General features: G+C 41.1%; 2 protein-coding genes across 2 annotated transcripts in view; both read right to left on the minus strand.

Annotated features, from left to right (window-relative positions):
- The window catches only part of hacl1 (2-hydroxyacyl-CoA lyase 1), a 187,959-nt gene extending 185,974 nt beyond the window's left edge, over positions 1–1,985 (minus strand). The window contains exons 1-9 of the mRNA XM_010770581.1: positions 1,773–1,985; positions 1,412–1,516; positions 1,282–1,322; positions 1,115–1,195; positions 952–1,024; positions 794–871; positions 583–677; positions 394–506; positions 145–280 (exon numbers count right to left, since the gene is read on the minus strand). Coding sequence (XP_010768883.1) covers positions 145–280; positions 394–506; positions 583–677; positions 794–871; positions 952–1,024; positions 1,115–1,195; positions 1,282–1,322; positions 1,412–1,516; positions 1,773–1,823 — 773 coding nt within the window. The 5' untranslated portion in view covers positions 1,824–1,985. The remainder of the gene's footprint in view (positions 1–144; positions 281–393; positions 507–582; positions 678–793; positions 872–951; positions 1,025–1,114; positions 1,196–1,281; positions 1,323–1,411; positions 1,517–1,772) is intronic.
- Positions 1,986–2,768: 783 nt separating this feature from the next.
- ankrd28b (ankyrin repeat domain 28b) lies at positions 2,769–12,881 on the minus strand (the record flags this gene model as incomplete). Its single annotated transcript, XM_010770582.1, has 20 exons — positions 2,769–4,402; positions 4,791–4,882; positions 5,057–5,139; positions 5,306–5,388; positions 5,497–5,642; positions 5,770–5,853; positions 5,951–6,038; positions 6,331–6,550; positions 8,479–8,596; positions 8,683–8,770; positions 9,087–9,288; positions 9,381–9,455; positions 9,992–10,018; positions 10,130–10,241; positions 10,407–10,547; positions 10,661–10,729; positions 12,080–12,143; positions 12,292–12,374; positions 12,573–12,687; positions 12,797–12,881. Coding segments are annotated over 20 exons (2,259 nt in total), but the record flags the coding sequence as incomplete, so codon positions are not given.
- Between the last annotated feature and the right edge of the window lie 662 nt (positions 12,882–13,543).

The following is a 13,543-nucleotide window of genomic DNA, read 5'->3' on the forward strand; positions in this document are numbered from 1 at the left end:
ACACATACACATTGGAATACATGTGTTTATTTATAAGTAATGACATTTTCCTTTATATATAGAATGATAATAATAATATTGGCTCAAATGAATGCATTTAAACTTTTTGATGCCTGCATATTCCTATAGGTAAAGGAGGCTGACCTGGAGCGGGCAGCAGCCACACAGTTGGGGTGATCATCAGGAAGGACCCCCTTCCCCATGGGGGTGGGCAGAAATGGCAGACCGCTCATTTCCACAAACTCCTTCAGAGACGTTTCTGCTCGGCCATAGGCTGCTCCTGTTGGGCATCAACACTCATGTCATCATGACTTATCTGAAGATCAACTCTGATTCACTAGTCATATAGAAAACATGGGGTTTCTAGAGGGAGAATGTTTCTTTTGAGGTAACCTTTGCCGATGATGATTAAGGGTCTTTTAGCTGCTTTCAAGACAGATACGGCTTCTGCGATTGCACTGTGGTCAGCCAAACTCACTGGTGGAGACGGACAGCAGGATACAACTCTGCACGACAAACACACATCTGTAATCAGAGAAGTGATACTATGCAGAAAAACAATCCTAAAAAATGACAGCCTACCTGACTTGGCTCCTGTCCACTTTAGCATTGACCATGTCCCCAGCAATATCCACATAACAGGCACCTGGACGCCCATACATACTGGTCCGGACTGCCTATGAGCAAAGAAACAGATTAAAAAATATATCATCCAACTTTGAGATACTTTACTTAGTCTGCGGTACTAAATAAAACAAATGTAAGACAGTGCAACATTAAGCCGGTATGTCACCTTTTCTATCACTGAAGGGATGGCTTCCAGACTGCTGGGTCTGGCAGAGAACTTGCTATAAAGGCGACATGCTTCCACCTACCAACAAATACAAAATAAAATGTTTCAATTCAATGAAGCATCAGTGGACAAACATCCACATTAAAAGTGTGCATTACCTGAGGAAATTCCTGAAAAGCTCCTGCTGTTTCCTGGTTTTGATCTGAGGAGCCTCCAATAACAACCACCGGCCTGTGCAAAGCAAACACATTAGAAAGGATAAATATCAAGCATTTTACACTGCAATCTGCATAAAATCAGTATCAGTTTGTGAGGGCATACCAGCAGTTCACGTTAGCATTGGCCATTCCACCCAGAGCATGAATGAGTCCTGGTCCAGACACCACCAGACAGGCACCTGGTCTGGAAACAAACAACCAGAGGAGACAGCAACATGTTAAGAGACATCCATCTCCTTCAATGATTCTGTTCAGTTACTATTACCTTACCTCCCAGTAAGGTATCCAGTGGCAGATGCTGCATAGCACGCCTGTTGTGTGACAGAAATTATGGTATATTAAAATATGATTGTGTTGTTGAGGATTATAAATGCAGTGTAGCAGAATAATAAGTGTTTACCGCTTGTTCGTTGCGCATTCCAATATATTTGATCCCTGCAGCCTGAGCAGCCATGGCCACCTCTATGATAGGAACACCGACTATCCCAAACATGTACTCCACTTTCTGCACGAAGAAATTAAGAAACAAAACCACACTGACATAAGACTTTTAAGAGGAAATGTGATAAGGAAAATAACTGCATTTGTATTTAAAGTTAATGCTTAGACTTGACTGCGCAACACTTGAACTTTGACACACTTTTTTCACGCTTGGTTACATTGTTAAAGTTCAGTTCAGAAACCGCTGCTCAGTAAACGGAAAGCTTACAATAAGAAGTTAGAACTTTCTAAATCAGTCATTTATTTTTGAACTGTCTTACCTGAGCCTTTAGGGACTCAGCAATAAGCTGAGCTCCTGTCACTTCGTCCATTGCTGCTCAGTTAGACACGACTTATGACTCTGTTACTTATGTAGCTGCAGAGGTGAACTGAGGCCAGAACTGTCATAAACTGTTGCAACTACCACGAACATTAACAGGCTATTTGCTTGTTTGCTTCAATCCCCTATCTGCCCGTGGAATATGCAACGCTTCCGGGTTGTAAGCCAATCACGGGAGACACTACGCGTGACATCACACAATAACATTACACATATGTCTGGCTGAACTAGTGAAGAGAAAAACAACTGCAATGTTTTGTTTTTGCTTTTTAAATTACTAAATGAACTAAATCTTTGAGCGAGAGGAGGGGCGGCACTCTCGGAAGTCATTTCAAAACAAAAGCCCTCGTATGGTAAAAGACACTTGATGATAGATAAAGGTTTTGAGATGTCGTTGGAATTACAAGAGAGGCTTTAATGCCCTCCAAGAGCCTATATTGATCAAACTTGCTCTATAGAGGGTGGGTTCAGGCCTTTCCTAATTCAGTAAAGTAAGCAAGATATTCACGGTTTCGACTTGTGGGCAGGGACCGTCCACAAAGTGCAACACCGAAACGACATTGTAAAAAATATTCCCTGTTTTACAGTGCAGCTCTACCAAAGTCACTTCATATCGTTAAAATACACACATCGGTTTAGAAAAATATGCATTTGTTACATTTTGGTGAATTTCTTATGGACACTGTGCCTGGGAAAAAAGCTGTCGATAATTATTTGTCTCATAGGTCTTTCTTATTTATTTACCTCAAACTTGATGACAAACTAAAATACTAAAAGCAAAAGGTGGTATTTATAACATTATGTATCCCAGAAAAACATGGCAATGTTAGCTAAATCTGTGCTTTTCCTGCTGTGAAAACTAAACTTGTCTGTTAAACTGCTTTCAATGTGTCTTTTATTGAAAGGAATACAACACAATACTCAATGAAACTCATGCTCATTATTAAATAACTCATTTCTTTATTACTCATAAAATATACAGCAATCTCAGTACTGAAAGAATTCATTGGAGAGTTGAATTCACAGTTATAATTTCTATATACATGCTAGATTCATCCCTCTTCGAGAAAAAGCAAGGAAAAGAGGAAAAACACCTGTTCCTTTCTAAAGAAGCTAGCAAATGTATTGTACATATTTCCAGTTAAAAGGATTTTTAAACAGGAAAACAGACAGAAATGGGGAGATCTGAAACATGGTTGAATCGAGTGGTTCTTTTTTTTTAAGTTAAAGCAAGCAAAACCTGTCAACAAACATTGACTAATATAAGAGCAAATTCATTCAAACAAGAAAATCAAACGCTGTCCTGTCATTGGTTTTACAGTGTTTCTTCTCACAATGCTGAGCCTCAGATACCTCAGTACAGTGATTCTTCAAAATGTTTCATTACCTACCTAGTGCGCATCACTGTACTTTCACAGCTGCCTCAACAAACTCACCTTTTCTCAGTAACTAATGAAGGCACGAAATGAACACATAAATAGGAACTGAAATTACACAAATAATTTATTCTTGAAAGACTAAACCGCAATGGACAGGTCAATATACAAAGGTATGGTTGATCAATTTAAAAAGAACCTGGTGCACATATCAAATGTTTTTAAGGTCAGTAAGTCAGACTTGTTTTCTTCCTAGAGGATAAGGAGTTTAAGACATGGACATGGGTATATTACAATTTTGATCTAAAAAATATAAATGATTTTCCACGCCTGTATGACTTACAGACTTGAAGGACAAGTGCATTCTGACGGATGTAGTGTGCAGACATCAACCTTCTCCATCGCATCAAGAAATCCCCAAAATGAAAACTGGCATCATCATCATCATCATCATCATCATCATCATCCCCCCCCAACCAATAAACCCAATATTTCACAATCTCATTTACACAGTCGAAACTTGTTTAAAATGCATCCATGTCTTTTGGTCCCTGTCAGTTTAGCTCTTGGAGAAGTGCTACCATTCCTCTTCAGCATGTTATTGCCGTACAAAAGTCGCTGTCCGCCCAACAAGTACGTACAGTTTTAGCACTCAAGAAGTCAGTGTTGGTAAAGCAGCGGTCACTGAGGTCCAGTATCAGCTGAAGGACACCTGGTGCTGCATGAGGTCGGGATGAGTGTGGGCCAGCCTGCTGCACCTCCTCCCTCTCTTGCTCTCTCGTTGGGTGGGGGGCTCTTAAGGCTCCTGTGGGGGCTTTTTCTTTCTACTTCTGCCCTCCCAAGCTGGCGGTGGGTGATTTTTTTTAAGACACAGTGTGTGTGTTTATGCATTTATCGTTTCCTCCTGTCCCTCAGTACGTCTCTGAGTCCGAGTCATTGAGCTCTTCTTCCTTATAGGGGCCGTCTTGATGGCCGATGTTGTTGAAGCTGCAGTAGGAGCTGTGCTCGTCGCGCAGCGTGGGCAGACTGTCGAAGGTGATGCTCTTGGAGGGGCTGGTTGTGTAGTGGTTAATGGCACTGAAAGGGAGGGTGGGGGCCGGGGCGCAGGGGGACACAGGCATCATGGTGGCCAGGATGAGGGCTAGGCAGTCTGCCACATCTTTGTTGGGGGCACAAGCCAAGGCGGGTGTGTAACCTGCGAAACAATGACAGTGTCACATACATTATCCAACAGGAAGACATAGTTTCTAGAATTGGTGTTACATCTGTTCAATTATTTATCGGGATTTTCCGATTTAAATGACGTAAAATCATGAATTTGAACATTTCTATGAGGCTGATCTTGAAAATCAGTATAATACCTGACTCAGAATGTTTAAATTGCTTGTTATTACCCAAACTTGATAATAAAAGCAGCACCATAGACATTTGTAAGGGCTTTTTTGCTCTAGCTAAGCAATCATTTCTGATCCTGCTGTGTCTATTAGTGTTTATGTTTAGGTGCAAGATCCTGATGTCATGTGAAAAACCAGATATGAAAGGTGATGGCATCGATAAAGAGAAAAATAACATTGTGAATTTACCGTTTTCATCGACTGCAAGTACACTGGCTCCCTTTGCAAGAAGCTCTTGGACCACCACAGTTAAACCATTTCTTGCAGCCACGTGTAGAGGCCTAAAAAAAGAAAAAGGATTTAACATGCATGTGCTGATAGGAAAGTCAATATTTTACAATTGGAATCTGCATTAATAATTTAAATGCCCACAGTAATACACCCACAGCACCAGTGAAATCCAATGCTCAGATGCAGAAGAGACAAGACACTAAAGCAAAACAAGTGATACGTACGTCTGTAAGGCGGCGTTAGTAGCATTTATGAGGTTTCGGTCTGTAATCTTCTCCAATATCAACAAGGCACTGGTTTCATGTCCCTGTAGAAAACAGTAACATCATGGTAAATATAAAAAACAAACCACATCGGAAAATGGTGCTGTAAATAAAATTTTACAATGGTAATTCAACACTTAGGTGCAGAAACATGCAGCATATTTGCTGTTGGAGAATGTAGGAACAGTGCCACCATATGGCAATACGAACCTTACTGCAGGCGAGATGAAGTGCAGTGTTCTTCACAGCATCCTGCAGAGTGAGATCTGCTTTCGCACTGCTCACCAGCAGCTCTATAAGTGAAATATGGAAGCAAATTGAAGGTAACACAATACAGCATTGATTTTTACACCTGACAGTTGATTTCCATTCAAAGCGTTAAGGTAGAGAAGCATTCATACCGACAGCGTTGGCTTGGTCATTTTCAGCCGCCATCATGAGCGGGGTCTTCCCTACAGCATCCACACTGTTGACCTGAGAGTTGTGGCTCAGCAGCAGCTGGAGACACTCTACATGGTCAGTGAAGGCTGCTGCATGCAGTGGGGTCCTGCAACAATAACATCAGAATAAGGGTACGTTTTTTTATCAGAGCCATCCTATTTGAGCTGAATTTTAAATAAAGTTACAAAAATGTTGAGTCAGTTGTACTTGTCTTTATATGAATGTGTATATACCTGTTTTTACTGTCTTTGGCATTGACAATGGCAGGGCCCAGAGTGTCTATCAGCATCTCAGCAGCCCCTTCGTTGTCATGGATTCTAAAGAAAGAGAAAAGGAGCACAATTACTTCATCCGTTGGAGGTTATGTCTTTGCATGCACCGATCAAAAAAGAAGAAGACGGCTCAAGAGCTTACACAGCGCAGTGGAGGGGGCTGAAAGAGCTGCCTTCAGCCTTGTGAAAAACCTCTTGCTCCAGCAAAACCTCCACACACGTATCGTGACCTGCACACAAGAAAACATTAACCACATCAGCCTTTATCACAAGGTGCTTGCAATCAGGGCTCTGTTGAAACATTTGTCCTCATCAACATGTGTGAGAATTGAGCCTTGAGTGCATTAAGACATTGCATGAAAAACGACATGAAGACCAAACATGAAAAATGTATGCTGTCATCGTCAAGTGCTTCTTTTTACCAATTTGTTTCTTTTTGAAAAAGGCATACATTGCTAAATACATATTCATAACTGTATTGAATGTTTTCCATGGAGGATGTCAAACCCTTCATCTCTGTACCATTGTAGCAGGCCCAGTGCAGTGGGGTGTAGCCTTGGTTGTCTGTTAAGACAGGGAGTGTTTCCACTGATTGGGCAGCATGCAGCAGGCCTCCCAGTACCCCAATGTGTCCACACGCCGCTGCCAGGTGGACCGGTGTGCGCCCTTTACAGTCTCGCACCAGGAAACTGGCGTTGTGCTGAAGCAAGGCCTCCACACTTTCTTCATGACCGGTCACCGCCTGTGGACAGAGAACAGTACGCCTTAGTGGGGTTACCGTTGACTCTTCATATCCTGTATGGTACTGCATTTCACATAGTATGTTAGACACTTTTATCCAAAGCGACTTACATACGAGAGCTGACAACATTTTTAAATTTAATTTCTTGCAAAGACAAAAAGGCAGGCACAGTTTCAAACATATAAACAATCATAGTGAGAAAGAATGCTAAGTAGAAAAACACAAAAAAACTTCACCAAACTTAAAGGTCTCCTATTATACTATTTTTAGGCATATTATATTATAGGTCTCAGATATATACAAATATATTAAAAACCTGTCTATGAAGTGTCTCTTTCTCTTGTGGGTTTACCACAAGGTGAGTACGTTTTTACATCCTGCTTCTTTACACATACTCTCTCCAGTACAGGTTAGCTCTGAGTGTTAGCGATGCTTGCTAATGTAAACAAAGACCATATTGCGTCCAAAACACGTCGCGCATTATTTCTGATAGCAACGTTTCTGATAGGGCTGTGGGCGTAAAGCCAGTCCACATTTCCGATATTACGTCACATCGGCAGCAAATCTGGATCAGCTCCGTTGTACCCCCGTTTTTAGAGATTTGGGTACGGAGGAAAAGAGAGAGGGTTTTGTTTTCTGACACTTTGTGAGTTCCCTGTCACACCGGGGACACGTATTTATATTAGGGCCGGGACTTTAACGCGTTAATTAAGATTAATTAATTACACAAAAATTAACGCATTTTAATCGCACTTATTTTTGCACCGCGGAACGTTTCTCACTGGATGAGTTTCAGGCGTACCGATTATACTGGAGCACCAACTAACGTTCATGACTTCAGACAACAACAAACCACAGTGAACAATTGTCAAACATGAACGAAGAAGCTGATGAGACCGCTTTGGTTGGCCCTGTGGTGAGACATTTTGTTTTAAAAAACGGACGGATGGAAGCGTCAATAAGAGCACGGTTGTTTGCAAATTATGCAAAAAGGAATTCGCATATCACCGCAGTACATCAAGCCTCAAGTATCACTTCAATGCAAAACATATAGCAGCTAGCGTGGAAGCTAGCGTGGACGTTAGCACGACTCGGAGTACAAGGACCCACACCCAATTCGCGTTGATCAAACAGTGGCCTATGCAACAGAGAGATTTTATTTTTCATCAGGATATTGGAAGAATAGGAGGGATTGAGGTCAATCACTGGCACTTTTTTATTTTATTTTAAATGGTACACTTTATGTTGAACTATTTATTTGACTATTATTGTTGTTGGTGCAACTGGCACTTTATGTTGAACTGTTTATTGTTTTGGCCAAGGTTATTGAGAGAGTTGGACTGAAATTTATTAGATTTTTTAAATCAACTGTTGGTAAATCAACAAAGTCTGTTATGGCCTCTGAAGCAACAGAGAGATGTTTTCTAATAGTCAGGGTTTCCAATGTTCTGAATGTACTTGAAAGTATTGTGTTATACTTAAAAAACAAAGTGTTATAGTTTACAGAAGGTTTACCTACCTGAATCTCTGAAATGTACTATATTCCTAAATATGCTATTGCTACACTTTATGGCAAAAATTGCACTTTTCTGTTGGTCTTGGTTAATTACCACCTTGAAAAAAATAAACAATGTTTTGTTGCTTAAGCTTATGTATTCAGTCATTATTCAATGGTATACTAAAATCCATGTGAAAAAAATTGCTTCTCACTGCTCTCAGGTCAAATATTTATATGTGATTAAAAATGCGATTAATTTCGATTAATTAATTACAACGCCTCTAATTAATTAGATTAATTTTTTTTATCGAGTCCCGGCCCTAATTTATATATAAAACATCAAAAAGTGCATTTTGCATGATAGGAGACCTTTTAATCATAGAAGCGTTTAAAACAAACTGTGTATGTAAGAATGGTAAGATGTTCTTACTCCTCTATGCAGGGCTGTCCTGCCCCACTTATCTTTGGCTTCTACCTTGGCTCCCTTATTTAGTAGAGAATAGACACAATCTGTGTGTCCACTCAGCACTGACAGCATCAAGGGGGTTCTGAGAGAGAACAGAGAAAAAATGTCAGCAATTAGTTTCCAACACTGGTGGAAAAAAAGAAGATCACAGACGAAACGTTCACTTACTGTCCATTCCCATCTTGAATATCTACTGCACTTTGAAGATCAGCATTTCCAATCAGCAAACGCAAACATTCTGAATGACCATTCGTAGCTGCGGGGAAAGACAGAAACAGTCCATTAGTAAAGTCATAATAATGATGAACTTTATTTATAAGGCAACTTTAAAAACAGAAGATTCAAAGGTTTTAATGTCACATGTCCAACATACTAAAATACAAATAAGTCTATATACACGTAAATAGAATATGATAAATACAAGAACAGAAAGTAACATTTATGGGCTTTACAAATAAAAACAAATGAACAAAACACATTACCCTAGTGAATAATTACCCTATGTATTAGTTTATACTGCATATCTGAAAGTTGTTGACAAACTCATTCAGTCAGCCACTCCTAGTCCTTACCTGCTGCATGGATGGGGGTTCGCTTCAAAGTGAAGTCTTTGACCAGGATGGAGGCTCCCTGGTTGATGAGGACGTCCACGCACTCCACATGGCCCTTGAAGGCAGCCAGGTCTAAGGGGGTGCGCCCTTGGCTGTTTCTCACATCCAGATCCAGCAGAGACTGCACCAGAACCTCCATAGCATGGTGGTGACCGTGGTATGCCTAAAAGACGAATTCGCAATAAACAAGTTAACATGAATAATATGAGATTAAGGATAAATCCATAATAAGGACAATAAGGAGGATCCACTCACAGCAAGGTGCAGAGGGCTGATTGGTGCTCTGACATCGGAGTCGTTCAGGATGTCCGTCCCTGAGGTTTCCATTAGCTGAACAAACCAGGTGCACAAGTTAGAACAAACTCCACATATAATCATCTAGCTGTACAAATAATGGTACTATAGATATGCACGGCACTTTGGCCTGTTCTGAAGGAGAACGTAAGATAATACATCCGCACACTATACTGATAGCTCCAAGCAAAATCTATATTTCTATCTAACAGAGATCTTCGTCAGACAGTGAGTTACCCACTGCTATATGAGCAGTTTGAGTTTCTCTTTCCTTTAATATCCATGAACAATTTATGTTCTGTATATCTGTACATTATATACCATCCAATGTATATACAGTACGCTCCTGTAGTATTTTGGACATTTTCTAATATAATATTTTCTATTGTTTATATTTGACAACATATTTTTCATTTTCAGTTGAATTGTTATCTATTTATTTATCCATCCATCTATCTACCTATCTATCTATCTATCTACCTATCTATCTATCCATCCATCCATCTATCTTACATAACCATCACAAAGCAGAACAGAATACATACGAGTACAACTATACAAATGTAACTCACCACATCTAGAGGTGTTTCACTTGCAATCTGTGACAAAGAGAGATACAAGGAGCAAAGCATTGCACATTATTACAATATAGCAACACAGAATTAGGCGCTGGTTGTTATGCATGGTGCTCTCTGGAGTGAAGTTCTCACCAGCTCCAGACAGAGGCGGTGTCCATATGCCGAGGCGTAGTGCACAGCATTGTAGCCCTGATTGTCCCGGATCCCTGGATTTGCATCATTTCGCAGTAAATACTCCAGGCACCTGCAGACACAACAGAGAGGCTGTAGTCAAGGAAACAACATCCTCTTTCAAGTCTTCAACTGTTACTCAGCATCACCAATAACGCAAGTATTAAAAAAAAAACATAAACTTGACCCGCCTCCCACACAGACACCCGCTCCTTAAAGAAAGTGAAGTATTACTTACTTTCCATCTGTGTCAGAGGCAGCGGCGTAGTGCAGAGGAGAGCACCTCCGCTCGTCTAGGTCATTGACGCTAGCCCCAGAGCCCACCAGAGCAAACAGGCACTGGTAGTTACAGTTGGCAGCAGCGTAGTGCAGAGGGGTCCTGGAAAAGCAAACAAAGCTCAGTTCCCTCTTCAAATTTGACCAAGGAAAGATGAGCGTTCAAACTTTGTGCAAAACTATAATAATAATAATAATAATAATAATACTACAAACCTGCCAAAGCTGTCCTTTCTGTTGAAGTCTGCCCCCGTGTTGAGGAGAAGATTGAGACATTCCAGGTTCCTGAGGGGTGAGAGAGGTTCACAAAGTGATGAGATGATAGATATAATCATGATTTTGTTAAAGAAGAAGAAGATGGACCAAGTCATGGAACTACATCTTAACACTTACATATAATATTAAAAACAATAGCCGCATTCACACCGCAGGACTTTCCCTGGTACTTTGGTTCTTTAGTTCCGTTAGTACCAATAATGTCCGCGTTCACACCGCCGGGACTACTCAGTGCCGGGAACTCTTTTGGCCATTTTCAGTCCCTGCTAGAGAGGTGGTACGAACCTTTTCCTCGCTACAAAACCACATCCACACCTGAGCGAGTAGTTTTTTTGTACTTTAAAGCAGTTATGACCACACGTACTACAACACCGGAGCGGTGGAATGATGAGGAAGTGTCGGCGCTTCTGGCAATTTACTCTGAGGACGGGATGCAGCAGCTTCTACAGAAAGCAGCTCCCAACTCAAAATGTTTTGAGCGATGTTTTGCAAAATCTACTTGAGCGGCGTGATGCCGTTATTGTTATGTCTTGACTCTGCAATAAAACAAATAAACTGGCGAAGCTTTATTTATTGTGTCCCACCCCAAATTTGCAGAATAGAAGAATGTGAGAGCAGACAGGTGTCGGTGGTTGAATCTATCTACAATGTTGCAACCTTGTGCAGCAATGGCAGGGGCAGAAACACAAGTCTTACACACATAAACACAAGTCATTTATCATGTCATTTGTTTTAGATAAATAAGGGAAAAACACCAAACAACGGTTAATTTCCTTTTCCAAAATCAGCCTGAGGGGGTAATATATAATAAATACATAAAGATAAAGTCCATTGTTATAATGGAGTATTTGATTTGTAAATCACCCTTATAACCCAGCCTCATGGTGCACATGATTCTTTGCTTGGACATTTAGTTGGTTTGAGTCATTTGAGCTCGGATTCTAGTAGGGACATAAAGTAACACGTATCTTAGGAAGATATGAACTTCATCTTGGTGAAGTTGATGCTGAATTCACTATTTAGTAGATAATCATGTGACACTTTATCTTTGCACTACGGTCTGTCTGCTGAGCCTACCTATTATATATATATATATATATCATGTACAGCGGGTGGGCTTTATACCCCCTCCCCCGTGTAGTTCTTCTTCTCTCGTTTTTTTTTGTACTCGCCGTGAAGTGGTTTTGCGGCCTGCCAGTAAACCCAGCGTAATCTTGCCTCAGGGAAAGTACTGCGGTGTGAATGCGATTGGCACTAGCCCCCTGGCGGATTCAGTGCCGTGGTACTTTAGTGCCGGCACTAAAGTACGGCAAGTCCTGCGGTGTGAAAGCGGCTAATATTAATTTGTCTTGTACTCACCCCCCAGCAGCAGCAGCATGTAAACAGGTCCTTCCAAAGTCATCAGGAGTATCAATATCAAACCCTGCAGAAGAGTAAAAGCATTATAAAATAAAGATTCGGCATATGAAGTTGAACGGTACAGATGTTGCACAGTTCTTCAATATTTGAAAACACAAGTCGTGTCAAGAGCCTTGCGTCATTTGTCACTGAATGCATAAAGTGTTGCTCACCTGAAGACAGCAGCTTCCGGCAGCAGTCAGAGAATCCACTGAGAGCGGCCAGGTGCAGAGGGAACATACCGTGAACCCCTCGTCTGAAAAAGACACCCATGTTAATTTGTTCGGCATCAACTGAAAAATCAATGCTGCTGAAGTAAGAGTAGGAAAGCGCCTATTCATAGTGAAGAATAATCTATACAAGTTACACAACAGACATTACATCTATGCTTTGGAAAGATGCACCACTGTAGGATTTGTGAGGTTGCTGATAAAGGGCAGACTGGCTCACTTACTTAGCTGTGTCAGCTCTGTTGGTGATAAGGGTGTTGATGAGGAGCTCGTGCCCGTATCGAGCTGCAATGTGCAGTGGTGTGTTTCCTTTCTTATCTTCACAGTCAATCTCAGCACCTTCAGAAAAAAAAGAGAGGAAAGTAAGCACACAGCCGGCCTTCAGTCCAGCGTGAGAAATAAAGCCAGCGAGGCAGATCTTTTTTTTTTTTTTTTTCGTAGAGCTTACCATTTTCAATAATAGCTTGAGACCTAGAAAACCTCCCGTGGATGGCTGTCATGTGGAGGGGGGTCTTACCATCTTTGCTCTGGAGAGAAATACAAATGTGTCAATATCACAACATAATAATAATACACTTTATTTATATAGCACCTTTCATGCTTGTCGCAGCTCAAAGTGCTTTATGATAGAAAATGACAATAACAAGTGAGGAACATACCGTAATTTTCGGACTATAAGGCGCACCTGAATATAAGCCGCAGCAGCTAAATTGAATGATGTGTACATATATAAGCCGCACTGGACTATAAGCCGCAGGTGTTTTAATGTTTAATTACCATATGTAAGGGTTCGTGCACAGAGGGGATTGTCGGGAAAGAGATGGCTGTTTGAGGAAGCTCCCATTTATTAACATTTCAACAAACAAGTTGCATATTTGCATAACGTATTCAAGTGTTACCATTTAGTGCAATAGTAGCTACAGAACATGTGCTGTGTAAACTGTACTGTATCACATAGCGTTTCAGACACACAAACCTTTCAACTTTCAAACTTAAACGGTGCGCTCCCAGCGCACGTACCGGCAGTGATCTACAGCAGTGGTTTTCAACCAGTGGTACGGGGACAAACTGTCTCGCTCTCGTAATGTCTGTCTGTCTTGCTCTCGTTCTGTCTCTCGTACCACTCTCGGTTCCACTTTTACTTTTGCGCGCTACCCGTCTCACTCTTTTCCGGCCTCCAGCTTTTCCTGCTGGA

The sequence above is a fragment of the Notothenia coriiceps genome, unplaced genomic scaffold (genome assembly GCF_000735185.1).
Source record: "Notothenia coriiceps isolate Sejong01 unplaced genomic scaffold, NC01 NC01_scaffold00008972, whole genome shotgun sequence".
NCBI classification, from domain to species: Eukaryota; Metazoa; Chordata; class Actinopteri; order Perciformes; family Nototheniidae; genus Notothenia; species Notothenia coriiceps.